This window comes from Berghia stephanieae, chromosome 12, assembly GCF_034508935.2.
Source record: "Berghia stephanieae isolate SIO BIC M18660-M18661 chromosome 12, UCSD_Bste_1.3, whole genome shotgun sequence".
Taxonomy (NCBI): Eukaryota; Metazoa; Mollusca; class Gastropoda; order Nudibranchia; family Aeolidiidae; genus Berghia; species Berghia stephanieae.
In genome coordinates this window covers 38,925,341-38,941,351 of record NC_088371.1, presented here as the reverse complement: position 1 = coordinate 38,941,351, position 16,011 = coordinate 38,925,341, and the positions used below count along the sequence as shown (strand labels likewise).

The window sequence follows — 16,011 nt, the reverse complement described above, 5'->3', positions numbered from 1 at the left end:
TATTTGCATATTGTAAAGCGCCTCTGAGCACATTGTGGATCTAGGCGCTATATAAATTCATTCATTCATTCATTCATTCAATAACAGGCTGCATATCATGTGTCTTATCATTCATACAGGGCATTATCCTTAAAACATGTTCAAAGCGCTTTACAAGCGGTTTTTAGCCAACAGCGAAACATTACATGTAGACATGACACCTGTTAGGCAATATTACATACAATTTTTTTCTGAAAGAGACAACGCTGCTAATGACCAAGTACTCATTTTACACCTGAATACGGTGGGAGAATATGATTTGTAAACATTTGAGTTTATTCCTCTTAGTCGGGACCTGTGCTTGTGTCTGGATGAGACTTTTAGATGATCTCAAACTAAGTACAATGATAGTGTGCTCTTGGAATCTACATCTGTTTCCTATTTGAACCAATTCCCCTTTGTCTTACCTTTCCTTGGCTGCTTTAATTGTAATTCTAGAACTTTTTACTAGCCCATTTTCCTCCTTTTTACTGGCGCTGATATGACCTAAATGTGTTGCAAGCGCCGTAAAACCCTTAAAAACAAACACATTCCAGGTTCCAATTCTAAACGGAGATTAAAATACAAATTATGATGTTCTTTGAGCATGGAATTGTGCTTATTCTTGATTAGCGCAAGCCTATTTTTAAAATTTTAGAATTTTAAAAATGTCTTTTCCAGGGAAACCTCACCCAATTCTGATGCAATACAATCTGAAGGAAGTCTGTGATGGTATCAACACGATTGACTTCAAGTTCGAATCTCCTTTCTGTAAAGAAGTTTGGGATAAGTAAGATTCACTATATTGTCAATAAAATTAAAATAAATAAAATTCCCTTTATTCATCCCATAGGGGAAATTTGTCTCTGGGGTCTATTCCAAGGGAAGACTGGAATAACCCAGGCATCAGCCGCAGTGCAGCGCTGCAAATTGAACTAAGGCGGCGGATGATCAAACTCGATTTCTTTGGGGTAGGAAGCAAAGACCGAACCACTGAGCCACACTACCTGTCAAAGTGTCAATGACGTATTTATTATGAGTACAATGTGTTATGGGTAGCTGGGTGTATTAGATATGGCAGAAAGCAAGACTAGCATCCTATGTAGAGGGTAGCAAGCAATTGCTGATATCCGTTTACTATAGCAAAAACAGGGATGAATTATGACTTAATGATGGGATTTAAAGGCCAGATGGTAGAGCACTCACTTCACACGCAAAAGTGACCAAGATCGATCCCGGTTTTAGTCAAGATTATTTTCTGACCCCCCATGTCCACTCAACAGTGATTTGGTATCTGGGTCTGTTAGATCTGGTGGAAAGTACTTTGCGATATAGACTAGCATCCTATCCAAAGGATAGTAAGCAGTTGCTTTTGTCTGTTTCACGCTATAGAAACCGGGATAAACTCCAGATCCACGAGTCGAATGACTCTGAAGGACTACTTTTCAATGGGGTTTATTACTCCAAGGGACTACTTTTTATGTTAAGCTACAATACTCAAGCGTAAAATATTAACGAAAGAGTGAAAATGGAGAGGCTTCGTATGGGAACAAAACAGACAATGAACGTTTCGGTTTCGTTAGTATTTTACGATCACCAGCTTCAGGCAGCCCCTACTTTTTTTTAATACTCAAGCGTAATGATTAGAAAATGGCTAAGATAATATTACTTTTTTGAAAAAAATCTTTCACAAAGGAAAATATTTGAAAAGCTGAAATTTTTATGACATTCTTTGACATCTATAACTTACAAAGTGTTAATATTTTTATTCAAATATGTCGAAATGAAAAATAAAAAAACAAAAAACAAACCCCTTCATCATTGTTTCAATATCCATAGGATGCAAGAAAACTCTGACAATGAAGAGTTCCTGACAGAGAACCAAGTATCCCTCTACGTGTCTGCTTTGGAGAACCATCTGGAGTACACCATGCACCTTACTATTTCTGTAAGTCTTTCATTTTAAAAATTTAAAAAAAAATTGAGCTTTTATATAGCGCAATATCCACTAAATGTGCTTAAAGCGCTTTACAAGGGGTCCCTGGTCAACAGCTACATTTAACATGTAGGACGGGACATGACGCCTGTTAGGCGATATTACAATTTTTCGAACAAAGACAACGCTGTTAACGGCCAGGTACTCATTTTACACCTGAGTACAGTGAGAGAATGTGAGTAAGGAGCCTTTTCCAAGGACTCAACTATGCGCCGAGTGCGAGGCTCGAACCCAGGACCTTCCGATCCGAAAGCGAGTGTCATACCACTAGACCACATAGCCGCAGTTTAGGACATTTAGGGTGATTTCAGTATCCAGGGATGGCTTTTTTTTTCAAATTTTCAGCTGACCGTGTTTGTTCTTTTAAGATGAAAGCATTGGTTGTTTGTTTTGAAAATCATCTTTCTGTAATGCACTGTATTATGTTTTGTTTACATATTATATATGATTTGTAAACATTTGAGTGTATCCCTCTACGTGGGGACTTGTGTTTGTGTCTGGATGAGACTTTAAAAAAACAACAAAAAAACAACTAAGTACTTTGATAGTGTGCTCTTGGAATCTACATCTGTTTCCTATTTGAACCAATACCCCCGTGTCTTACCTTTTCTTGGGTAACTTTAATTGTAATTCTAGAATTTTTTACTATCCAATTTTCTTCTTTTTACTGGCGCTGATATGAACTTAATGTGTTGCAAGCACCATAAAACCCTTACAAACATTAAACATTTTTCTTTTATTCTCCAGAAATTAAGTCTGAATGAAGTGGGAACACCCATTTGTTATGTATCAAGGGATGGGAAATTGAAGGTAAGCATTGGGTTTGAATTCTGGGGATTTATCATTCATAGATGGTTTATGTATTGTAGTTTTAATAAGTTCAACTCATTTGACTTTTAAAAATACCTTGACAGAGAGTTTTTAAAAAATCTTTGTATCTTTGTGCGGCTATGTGGTCTAGTGGTATGACACTCGCTTTCGGATCGGAAGGTCCTCGGTTCGAGCCTCGCTCGGCGCATAGTTGAGTCCTTGGAAAAGACTCTTTACTCACATTCTCTCACCGTACTCCGGTGTAAAATGAGTACCTGGCCGTTAACAGCGCTGTCTTTGTCCGAAAAATTGTAATATCGCCTAACAGGCGTCATGTCTCGTCCTACATGTTAAATGTTGCTGTTGACCAGGGACCCCTTGTAAAGCGCTTTGAGCCACATTTAGTGGATATTGCGCTATATAAAAGCTCAAAAATTATCTCTTGTAAGGGGGTCCCGATAGGGGGTCAGTTGGTAGAGCACTCGCTTCACACGCAAAGGGACCGAGTTCGACCCTCGAGTTCAGTCGAGATTTTATTCTGACCCTCCTTCTACCCAGCAGTGAATGGTGTTACTCTACTTACTTCTACTCACTAACTGTACTTACTTACTTACTTACTTACTTACTACTTATTTACTTACTTACTTACTACTTACTTACTTACTACTTACTTACTTACTTACTTACTTACTTACTTACTTACTTACTTACTTACTTACTTACTTACTACTTATTTACTTACTACTTATTTACTTATTTACTTACTTACTTACTTCTTACTTACTTACTTACTTACTTACTTACTTACTTACTTACTTACTTACTTACTTAACTTACTTACTTACTTACTTACTTACTTACTTACTACTTACTTACTTACTTTACTTACTTACTTACTTACTTACTTACTATACTTACTTACTTACTTACTTACTTACTTACTTACTTACTTACTTACTTACTTACTTACTTACTTACTTACTTACTTACTTACTTACTTACTTACTTACTTACTTACTTACTTACTTACTTACTTACTTACTTACTTATCCGAACCAGCGACCACCGGAGCTCTAGCCCTTCGGTCTTGTGCCATGATGTAGAAGTTAGGAATGAATAGCTGAAAGTGCTTTGTGATTGACTAGCGTCCTGTCCAAAGGACAGAGAGTAATTGGTGTTGTCTGTTTTACGCTATAGAAACCTGGATAAACTCTGGTTCTAATGGCTCTGAAGGACTACTTTATATTGCTTGTGTACTTCTTCTTTCAGGTTATCCCGCATTTTGCAGGGTTGCCATAATGCATGCCACATCTCCATGCATCTCGGTTCAGAGAATCTTCTTCCTCTAAGTCTAAGCCCAGTTCTTTCATATCGTCCTTTACCTTACTTTATATTGCCTGTACAATGTTGTTCAATGACACAATGACTTGCACGGTTCCATAAGGTTCAACATATTGCCTTTTTCTTGAAACCAAAACAAAAACAATCAATGACGCTCAATCTCTTATTTTGTGTGAAGTCACTCAAAAAAGACAGACTAGCGTGAATACAGTACGTTATAACTAGTGCCTGTAACGGTAGATATGGGCATTGTTTTAGTTGTCAAGAGTGTAGGATGAATGATTATTGTTACTAAAGCTACTGAGATTAAAGCTCCACCCCCTCCCTTAATTGAGCTTTTATATTGCCTAATATCAACTAAATATGCTTAAAGCCCTTTACAAAGGGTCCCTGACGAATAGCAACACGAAACATGTAGAATGAGACATGACGCCTGTTAGGCGATATTACAATTTTTCCAGACAGACAACACTGTTGATGGCCGGTACCCATTTTACACCCGAGTACGGTGAGAGAATGTGAGTAAAGAGTCTTTTCCAAAGACTCAACTATGCACCAAGCGAGGCTCGAACCCAGGACCTTCCTATCCGAAAGCGAGTGTCATACCACAAGACAACATAGTCACACATTGCAAGCAACACCTTCCATTCTTTTCTCTCTCTGTACAGATACTGGATTCCCGAGGCGTCTATGTAATTTTGCACATGATTTGCGAGGTGATCTCCTGTAAATATGTTCAGGGCCTCAACTTTTGCGGATGACCTTGACACCAGCACAGTTTTTCACCACGCGGTTAGTTCGTTAAAGGGATGTAACCCTTGTTGATGTCTTCAAGTCGTATTGTTGCTAAAGGCTACATGGGTCCATCATTGTAAAATTCACTCCATGAAACAAACATAAACATAAACATGTCTGCTGTCATAATGCAAAGGGTATCGTAAAAAAAAAAAACACTTTTACAGGAGATTAAAAAAATTTTTTTTTTTAATTTGAGCTTTATATAGTGCAATATCCACTAAATGTTCTCAAAGCGCTTTACAAGGGGTCCCTGGTCAACAGCAACATTTAACATGTAGGACAGGACATGACGCCTGTTAGGCGATATTACAATTTTTCGGACAAAGACAACGCTGTTAACGGCCAGGTACTCATTTTACACCTGAGTACGGAGAATGTGAGTAAAGAGCCTTCTCCAAGGACTCAACTATGCGCCGAGCTTGGCTCGAACCCAGGACCTTCCGATCTGAAAGCGAGTCTCATACCACTAGACCACATAGCCGTACGAAAACAATTTTTGCTCTTGTCTCTTTTAATCTAATAAGTCGTATATCTATCTTATTTTTGTAATAAAACATTTATTTATTGCCTTAAGAGCAATGACACCCTGTAGAAAATGTGCGTTCGGCTCAAGAATTTGACAGTGTCAATAACTCATTTTGTACCAATTACCAGCGATTTGCAAGCCTTTGTCCTGTAATGACAGATATGTGACTCTCTCTGAATTGTGTCAGGTGCTCTGTTGAATGTTTTTGTCTTTTCAATATCAGTGATTTCTGGTGGTAATTTGTTCCATTGACAAATGATTTTTGGAGGTAATTTGTTACATTTACAAATGATTTTTGGGGAAAAAAACTGATTTTTTGTGTGTGTTGGTTTAGCAAATGGATGTGAGTATTTTGATGGCTTGTTTCCTCATGTCCGACTTTTTATATAGTCTGGGAATTGAATCACTGATAATGGATCATTAGGCTGACGTCTGAGTTATTCCAGTCTTCCCTTGGAATAGACCCTAGAGACAAATTTCCCCTTGGGGATGAATAAAAGGTATTTTATTTTATTTTATTTATTTTTATTTTTAACATGTTTGTGAAATATTTTATTTATACTACGAGCCTCTTTGGGTCGGTTCTTGAGGGGGGGGGGGGGGGCTCCAGTTGAGGCCTAAGCAGCCTAGCCTGGTTCTTTTGATGTACAGCCAGCCTGTCACAAATATTGGGGGTCCCAATAGCTCAGTTGGTAGAGCACTCAGCTCACACGCAAAGGGCCTGAGATCGATCCAGCATTGATTGGGTATCTGGGTCTGTTAGATTTGGAGGAAAGTACTTTGCGATAGACTAGCAGCATTCTTACTTTGCGATAGACTAGCATTCTATCTAAAGGGTAGCAAGCAATCGGCTCCATGGGTCCAACGTTGTCTGAAGGGCTGCTTCAGACACAGATGGATTGCTATTAGATTTACGATTTTAATTCTTTGCCTTGTTTGAGGTAGTCTTTTTTCTTTCTGTTAAAAAAAAAATCACATCTAGAATTTATCTATTTCCCACCGGTGCTGAAATATGTGTGTCAATGCATGACATAATCAGTCGGAAGGTGAAAATTTTGGATTTGCATTTTATGCTTTAAAAAAAAAAAAGACTATGCTCCCCAGAGCATTTTAATCTTTATTTGATGTAAATCAGGTGATATTTCATGAAGTTATGGTCAGATGTATGGGAAAGGCATCCAGCAACTTTTCTCAAATTTCATACTTTTTCAATTGACAAGCTGTAAAAAATGATTTAGAAGGGAAATTATAATTTGATATGTCCCGAAGATGTACAAAAAGGGTTGATTTAATCATTTATGACAAGAACTCATTATTGATAAAAATTGACCTTCTAACTAAACTTGGCAGTATCTCAGTTGAAACCTTTTCACCATCCGACTGATTATGTCATTCACTGTAACATATCACATAAGAGTACAGAACTAAACAAAACAAAAAGAAAAGAAAAAGAAAATGGACCAATTAGTCGATGACTCAATCTGTCTTTCATGGTTGTCTTGGACTTGGGACTCATGAATAGATTGCTATTTCTGTGCCCTGTTTGATCACCTCATTATCAGCCTTCTTACTAATGTTGAAATGGCTTAAAAAGTTTTCATACCTGCCAACCCTTCCGCTTTTGGCAGAATCATTCCTATTTTCACTCTTCCTTTTTGTATTATTCCGTTGTTGTCTCTAAAATTCCGATTAAAAAAAAAAAATTGATGAAAATGGTAAGAATAAAAACGAGTAAAGAGGGGAGGGGGCTGGTTTTAAAAAGGTGAAATTCCTATTTTTTGTCTCAAATTCCTATTTTCAGGCGTTCTGATTCCACTTTTGGAATGTGAAGGGTTGGCATGTCTGTGTATTTCAAGAGTTGTAAAAATATCACAAGCAAACTAATACGATAAACGAATGAGTGAATGAACTCAAAGCGATTGAATATATAGATAAATGAATGAATGGATGAAATCATGAATGAGAGACCTGTAAAATGCCCCTGCCTATGAATGTACCTTTTAAATTAATATAAAATGGAAAGAATGTTTACATTTTTGTTATTTACTTTGTCATGTCACCAACTTGCACGCTTTATGAGCATATATCACCATCTACTTTGAAATAAAGTAAAATAAAAAAGTTGAGTTGTTTAAAATGACAACAACAACAAAAGTCAGCTTAGTAGTATTTTAGTAATATTTATTTCTTATGTATAAATAAATAATAAATGATGACGATAGATGGATCATTTACTGTACAGTCAACAACAAACTATTGAATATCGATACTTTATGTGTGAGATGCAATAAAAATGTTATCCTGTTTTACCATGATTGTTTAGCCTTGTCAAACATTTAGAACAAAAATTATTTTGAACATAAACATAGCATCAAGAAAAGTTACTTTGTTTTTAATTTTAACATAAACATAGCGTCAAAAAAGTTACATTGACTTTAACTTTAACATAAACATAGAGTCAAAAAAGTTACATTGTTTTTAACATAAACATAGCGTCAAAAAAGTTACTTTGTTTTTATCATAAACAAAGTGTCAAAAAAGTTACATTGATTTTAACATAGCGTCAAAAAAGTTACATTGATTTTAACATAAACATAGCGTCAAAAAAGTTACATTGATTTTAACATAAACATAGCATCATAATTGTATGCTACCTGTTTATGATTGTATTGCTTTTCCTTTTTAGTTTTACGATTTTTAATATTAAAATCGATCTCAATACCAATTTAACTCGTTTTTATTCTTTTCTTCTCACATTAAGAAAGTATTTGTACATTCTAAAAGGTTTTCATCACATAATACATCTTAAAAACTGTTTTGCAGCATTTGTGCCTCGATTGATACCAGATTTCCTGGGGGTTTTTAATTAAAAGAATCCCGAAATGGTGACATATCAAGGTTTTGAAATTTCTTGTCCATACAAAGAATTGCGTCCAAATTTATCAAACAAGAGAGAGCCATCTTTTCGTTTTGAATTTATGAACTAAAATGAAAATATCAGCTTTTTAAAAAACAAAAAAAAACCAGAACAAAATTCCAAACACAGAATGTTTCGAGCTCCAAAACCCTTTCTTAAGCCAATAACTGAGGAAGGGTTTTGAACCCAAAACATTCTGTGTTTGGTATTTTTATTATTTTTTTCAAGGTGTTTTATTCTTTTTAGTTCATTACTTTTTACAGTCCACAGTTTCTAGCGACATTGTATCATTTTTGAATTGTATGCGTTCCTCCCCCCCCCAAATTTCCTCTTTCTTGATAAGCAGACTTACTTTATTTCTCATATTCAGGTTGAAAGGTCACTATATTGAATTTTTTGGGCACTTTATTAAACTTCATACTGAATTCCAAAATGTTATTAAAATTATTCAGAGACCTGCATTGGCAGTGAGTGGAGGATGGGTTTATCGATACTGTCGAGACCGCGATAAAATGTTGATATATAAGGGTCCTGTTGATACATCTCCCTCCAGGTCTAACACATTAGGCTTAAATATATAGACATGTTGATCAGTCAGCCAAGCGCCTCTCCTAAGCTTTTGACTGCATTGCCTTGGTATGTTGCACACAGATAGTACATCCCATAGTGGGCAGGGGGGTACATACAGTGTCTTCTATCCCCTTATATCTGTTTTCCAACATGCTTTCTGTCTTTGTCTTGGAATGAGATTACTTGGTTTTGTCCTGGTCCTGGCCAGATGCCCTAGCTGATAGGGAAACAGTCGAATGTATAGTTAGTTTTGGGAGATGATATTTTTTTCCTTGTAAATCATATCTCTGTTATGTACTGTATTATGCTTTCTTTATATTATATATGATTTGTAAAACATTTGAGTGTGTTCCTCTTAGCGGGGACATGTGCTTGTGTCTGGATGAGACTTTTAGTGATCTCAAACTAAGTACTTTGATAGAGTGCTTTTGGAATCTACACCTGTTTCTTATTTGAACCAATTCCCCTTTGTCTTCCCTTTTCTTGGATGCTTTATTGTAATTCTAGAACTTTTTACTATTCCATTTTCTTCCTTTTTACTGGCGCTGATATGACCTTAATGTGTTGCAAGCGCCGTAAAACCCTTAAAAACAATAAAAAAACAGATAGTGCATACAATAACTGCCAATAGTCCAATCCCACCCCCATCTCGGTAATGTTTGCTTTCCTCTTTTTTTTTTTTTTTGAGTACTTCGTTTTCTCAACTGGGTATGTTTGTTTTTAAAGGTTTTACGGCGCTTGCAACACATTAAAGTCATATCAGTGTCAGTAAAAAGGAAGAAAATGGGATAGTAAAAAGTTCTAGAATTACAATTAAAGCACAAAAGAAAAGGTAGGACAAAGGGGAATTGGTTCAAATAGGGAACAGATGTAAATTCCAAGAGCACACCGTCAAAGTACTTAGTTTGAGATCACCTAAAAGTCTCATCCAGACACAAGCACAGGTCCCAACTAAGAGGAATACACTCAAATGTTTACAAATCATATAATATAATATGTTATCTAAACATAATACAATGCATAACAGAGAGATGATTTACAAGGAAAAAAATATCATCTCCCAAAACTATAACTATACATTCGACTGTTTCCCTCCCAGTCAAGGAAGTCCGGCAAGGATCAGGACAAAACTAAGTAATCTCATTCCAAGAAAATGACAGGAAACAATTGGAAAACGGGTATGGGGGGATAGAAGACACAACATGTACCTCCCTGCCCACTATGGGAGGTCAGGATCGGATCACCACCCAGTCTCAACTGGGTACTTAACTGTTGTAGCCGTGTTCCAAGAGATATAACCCCATTATAGCCTAGCATGCATGATTTATATGAAGTTATAAAGGCTGTAGAACTGGGATTTGTACATTTCCAGTTGTAGCTGAGCTCCCATTGCATCCGAGGTCCTTGTAAGTGAGCTGTAGTGTGTAGAAAACTTTTGGTCACCCACCTCAGGGTGCCATATTGAAGAGTGTGTTAGAATCCAGTCAAGTATTGTTTTAAATATCAATATCAAGTTTATTTAGGCCTTTTCTTGCCAATATCAATAAGTATTACTTTTCTCTACAAATAATATCATCATCAACAACAACTGCAACAAAAATAATAAGAATAATGATGATGAAAACAATAATAATACTAATAATAACAATGATAATAATAATAATAAATGATTAAATACCAATTTGCATAGTATAATTGCTGGTTCTATTTATCCCTGGGTTCAAAGCAACAGGAAGTTGGTTTTTAATAAACACAAAACATGGGGAAATAAGTGTCTGTTGTTTACCCGTGTACATATATGCGGTCTGACATCCGAACCCACTTATGGGCTTAGTTTAACAATGTTGTAATGGACAATATTATGCGTCATTTTTTGACATTTCCATTACAACAATGAGCCCATAAGGAATTGGGTTACCAGACCTGAAAATGCGTTCATGTCGGTTATTTACAATAACATGTGACCATCAGTCTCAAACTGGTGTCAATTCAGGATTGGCTTGATGCAGGACATTCAGTTTATTCCTGGGTTCAAGCCTCGCTCGGCGCATAGTTGAGTCTTTGGAGAAGGCTCTTTACTCACATTCTCTCACCGTTCTCAGGGTGTAAAAAGAGTACCTGGCCATTAACAGCGTTGTCTCTGTCCGAAAAAAAATTTGTAATATCGCCTAAAAGGCTGTTGGCCAGGGACCCCTTGTAAAAGCGCTTTGAGCACGTTTAGTGGATATTGCACTTTATAAAAAGCTCAGAGGGAAATGCTCAAATACCTCTCTCTCAATTTATCTTTCACTCTCTCTTATTTGCATTTTTAAAAATCTCTTACTCAATCACTTCACTCATTCAATTATCTATCTCTCTCTCCTTTGTCCCTCTCTCTTTCTCTCTTTCACTCCCTTCTCTCTCTCTCTCTCTCTCTCTCTCTCTCTCTCTCTCTCTCTCTCTCTCTCTCTCTCTCTCCCCCCTCCCCTCTCTCTTTCACTCTTTCACTCCCTTCTCTCTCACTATCACTCTTTCTCTGTCCTTCTCTCACACTATGACACACTCTCTCTCTCACTCTCTCACACAAACACACACACTCTCTTTCTCTCCCTCTCTTTCACACACAACACACATACATGCGCACACACACACACACACACACACACTCTCTCTCTCACTCTCACTCTTTCCCTCTCTCCCAACAATCCTATTCATAGTTATCTGAGTTAATGGCGACCTCTTGCTCCAGGTATTTCTCCGGCTGGATTCCTTCATCGATTTCAAGACGTTTCATTCTGCCCTTCAACAGTCCAATCAATGGGATGCAAGCGGCTGTGGAACCCACGGCAGTCCAATTCATCCAGGCATATCCTTCAATGGAATTGGGCATAATGGTCAAATAAATAAATAAATAAATTAATAATAATAATAATAATAATAATAATAATAATAATAATAATAATAATAATAATAATAATAATAATAATAATAATCTTAATAATAATAATAATAATAATAGTAATAATAATAATATAATAATAATAATAATAATAATAATAATAATAATAATAATAATAATAATAATAATAATAATAATAATAATAATTTAAAAAAAAAAAATAATCATAGCAATAATTTTAAAAAATAATAATAATAATAATAATAATAATAATAATAATAATAATAATAATAATAATTATAATAATAATAATAATCAAAACAACAACATAACAACAACAAATACAAAAATAAAAATATCAATAACAACTTCAAATATCGATATAGTTTAAAATAAACTCCATTAAGCCAAAAGGTCATGGGTTTTAGATCTATCACTTAGCAAAAATGTATAAAAACGTCTTTTGTAATATGACAACATAGGCATTCATTTTCAGTACTTTCTCCCCATTGTGCTCTGACTTAAACCCACATTATCCAATAGTAAATTTGACAATTCGACGAATGATGATTGAAAGCAGCCTATCTTTTTCCCTTGTCAGAAGAGGCGGAAAAAAAAATGCTTTCGCAAATGGTAACTAAATAAAAAAAAATAGATGAGATGTATTTCTAACATAATATTTGTTTTTTATTGTTTTCATGTTTTGTTTATATTCTGTGCCACCGTTGACATTTTGGGGGGGGGGGGGGGGGGGGGGGGGGAACAGCCCTGGTGTGTAAGTGTAACAGCTACATCAAAGTGACCAATTACTCATTAGGGAGCAGGTAGTGGTCGTGTAAGATGAATATCTGAAAAAGTGTGTATGAAACTGCTAGACGAAGCAGAGAAAAAAAATACAAGAAAATAAATCAACCTGCATATACTAGGGATCAAATGAATAAATAATGTGAAATTGAATGTAAGCTTCAATTTAATATACGAAAACAGATAAAATTAAAATGGACTTTTCGGGTTTCCCCTTCATCAACAAAACAGGATGAATGAAACACTTCAGACGAAATAGTGTTTCATTCATCCTGTTTTGTTGATAAAGGGGAAACCTGAAATGTCCATTTTATCTGTTTTCGTATAGTATTAAATTGAAGCTTACATTCAATTTTCACATTGTTATTTATTTCTTTGAGCTTCGAGCAGCACCATTTACATATGATATATGGGGATCGAACCTGAGACCTGGTTACCATTATATTGTAGTTATATCTCTCATTATAAGTAAATGGTCAGATTTAACCCTCTCCTTACCAACTGTAGGAACATCGTCACATTTGTTACGATACAAAAACATTTTCCTTATTCAGATTTGTTTTATAAATCACAAGATTGGTCAAAAATTTTTGTTATATATACAAGAACTTAATGATGTTTTGTAAAGCTTGTTTTGCACATTCATATTATGTATTGTAGGCATTTATTGGTTGTGAGTTTAAGTTTAAAAACACAATTCACGTGTTTGGTCTACATGACTTTTTTTCAAAAATCTTGAAACTGGTCAGTTAGGAGAGAGTTAATGATACTGGGTGGGGATCCTGACCTCCCATAGCGGGCAGGGAGGTACACACTGTCTTCTATTTACATCTGTTTTCCAACATGCTTTCTGTCTTTGTCTTGGAATGAGATTACTTAGTTTTTTTCCTGGCCCTGGTCGGAGTCCTGGCTGGAAGGGAAACAGTCAAATGCATAGTTATAGTTTTGGGAGGTGATATTTTTTTCCTTGTAAATCATCTCTCTGTTATATTAGTATATTTGTTATTTTTTAATGTATAATGTAAGCATTTGAGTGTATTCCTCTTTGTTGGATTTTGTTCTTGTGTCCGGATGAGACTTATAGGTGATCTCAAACTAAGTACATTGGTGATATGCTCTTGGAATCTGCATCTGATCCCTATTTGTTCCCAGTTCCCCTTTGTCTCACCTTTTCTTTTGTGCTTTAATTGTAATTCTAGAACTTTTTACTGTCCCATTTTCTTCCTTTTTACTGGCGCTGATATGACCTTAATGTGTTGCAAGCGCCGTAAAACCCTTAAAAACAAACAAACAATGATACTTACCTATATGGGGTATAGAGAATATGGCTAAGAAGACGAGTCCTGCAAGGTTGTTAAGATACGTGAGGACTCCATTGGCTGAACCTTCGCTGGTCGGAAATGCCAACTCACAAGCGAGTTCATACATGAGTGGGACGGCCCCGTTCAAAACTGTCATGCTTCCAACAACGGTGCTGTATAGAAGAGCTGGAGGAAAAGTAAAAATCCTATTTATAAAGGTGGAAACTAATTAAAATTAAAGTTAAAGCAAGTATGGGTTATCATTCTAAAACAAGATTAACATTTTCGAGACAGAAACGAGTCAAACACTAAAATTTTAAGCACTTAAGAGTGTGGTGTCTCGGAGTTATAGCGCTATATAAGTTTTCAGCATTATTATTATTATTATTATTATTGTTATCATTATTATTATTATTTTTATTATTATTATTGTTATTATCATTATTATTACTATTATTATTATTATTATTATTATTATTATTATTATTATTATTATTATTATTATTATTATTATTATTATTGTTATCATTATTATTATTATTTTATTATTATTATTGTTATTATCATTATTATTACTATTATTATTATTATTATTATTATTATTATTATTATTATAATTATTGAAAATAAAAATTGTAATATTCGTCTTACAGGAGTTAAGTCTTGTCCTGTGTTACTGTTGGCTAGCTATATTTGTAAAGTGCTTTGAGCATGTTAAGTGGATATTGCGCTTTGTAAATGCTCAGGGTTTTTTTAAAACTATCTCTTTATCATTGTTAACAAACTCTTCACCATTCATGACTGCTGCTTAACTAACCTTTGATTAGTAGAATATATATAAGTATTAAAAGCTAAAAATGCGAGTCAAATTATAATGAAAATATGAATAAAAATGGCTCATAATGTGAAACGATACATAAATATAAAACATTTCAGCTTTTGGCCTTCGTCAGGCGACAATGAAGAGATCCTTTTAAAAATTACATTCATAGAATGAAATCAAACTATGAAGAGAAAAAAAAAGGGGGAAAGGATGAATTGGAGAAGGGAGAGCCTGAAAATGAGTAACCCTACCAGTATATTAATCTAACTGGTCCTGAAACAGCTATAAATTAAGTACAGTGGAATCCTGAGAGCCAACACCGCAGAAAGAGAAAGATTGGTTCTACCTATTGAATGTAACTTAAACACAACAATTATATAATCTAAATTTGGGTTTTCCACACCTACTTTAACCCTCTCCTTACCACCCATAGGAACATCGTCACATTCGTGACGATGTAACCGACAATTTTCTCATTCTGATTTCTCTTGTACATCAAGAAATGCTTTGATTACAGCTATAAATACTAAACACTGTGTTGTAGAACTCATTTTGCTGAAAAACATTCTGTATAGAATGCACGTGTTACTGTTTTGCTTGAGTAAGAAAAGTCTATTTTTGTGCTGGGTGTGTGGTCTAGTGGTATGAAACTCGCTTTTGGATCGGAAGGACCTGGGTTCGAGCCTCGCGCTCGGCACATAGTTGAGTCCTTGGAAAAGGCTCTTTATTCACATTCTCTCACATACTCAGGTGTAAAATGAGTACCTGGCCGTTAACAGCGTTGTCTTTGTCCGAAAAAGTGTAATATCGCGGCATGTCCCGCCCTACATGTTAAATGTTGCTGTTGACCAGGGACCCCTTGTAAAGCGCTTTGAGCACATTTAGTGGATGTTGCGCTATATAAAGCTCAAAGCTCAAAAATGGATTCACATTCAATACTTACCTTCAGAAAAAGGAATGATACGGACAAACATGAGAGAAAAAACAACCAGCAGCCCTGTACCGATGACGTAGAGGACAAAAATGAATGTCTTCATACTTCTTGCAAAGCAGTCTGCAAATCTGGTGATCAAATGAGAATGGATGAACATTGATGTTTGTTTGTTTTTGTTTTTAAGGGTTTTACGGCGCTTGCAACACATTTAGGTTATATCAGCGCCAGTAAAAAGGAAGAAAATGAGATAGTAAAAAGTTCTAGAATTACAATTAAAGCACCCAAGAAAAAGTAA

At 35.3% G+C, this 16,011-nt stretch overlaps 2 protein-coding genes across 7 annotated transcripts in view; one reads left to right on the top strand and one right to left on the bottom strand.

The window, feature by feature from the left end:
• LOC144957902 (centromere protein L-like) overlaps positions 1-11,793 on the top strand; it is a 29,353-nt gene extending 17,560 nt beyond the window's left edge. For 2 of the 5 annotated variants that reach the window (XM_078889443.1, XM_078889440.1), the window contains exons 9-12: positions 700-808; positions 1,858-1,966; positions 2,762-2,824; positions 4,834-5,071. In XM_078889443.1, coding sequence (XP_078745569.1) covers positions 700-808; positions 1,858-1,966; positions 2,762-2,824; positions 4,834-4,926 — 374 coding nt within the window. In that variant the 3' untranslated portion in view covers positions 4,927-5,071. Of the gene's footprint in view, positions 1-699; positions 809-1,857; positions 1,967-2,761; positions 2,825-4,833; positions 5,072-5,879; positions 5,968-11,704 lie in introns of those variants that run through there. The other 3 variants (XM_078889441.1, XM_078889442.1, XM_078889444.1) reach the window with 3 other exon arrangements.
• Positions 10,471-16,011, bottom strand: part of LOC144957901 (solute carrier family 49 member 4 homolog) — a 38,814-nt gene continuing 33,273 nt past the window's right edge. Inside the window, exons 14-16 of one of the 2 annotated variants that reach the window (XM_078889438.1) lie at positions 15,726-15,844; positions 13,963-14,145; positions 10,471-11,826 (exon numbers count right to left, since the gene is read on the bottom strand). In XM_078889438.1, the coding sequence (XP_078745564.1) occupies positions 11,663-11,826; positions 13,963-14,145; positions 15,726-15,844 (466 nt within the window). In that variant the 3' untranslated portion in view covers positions 10,471-11,662. The remainder of the gene's footprint in view (positions 11,827-13,962; positions 14,146-15,725; positions 15,845-16,011) is intronic. The other variant, XM_078889439.1, reaches the window with a different exon arrangement.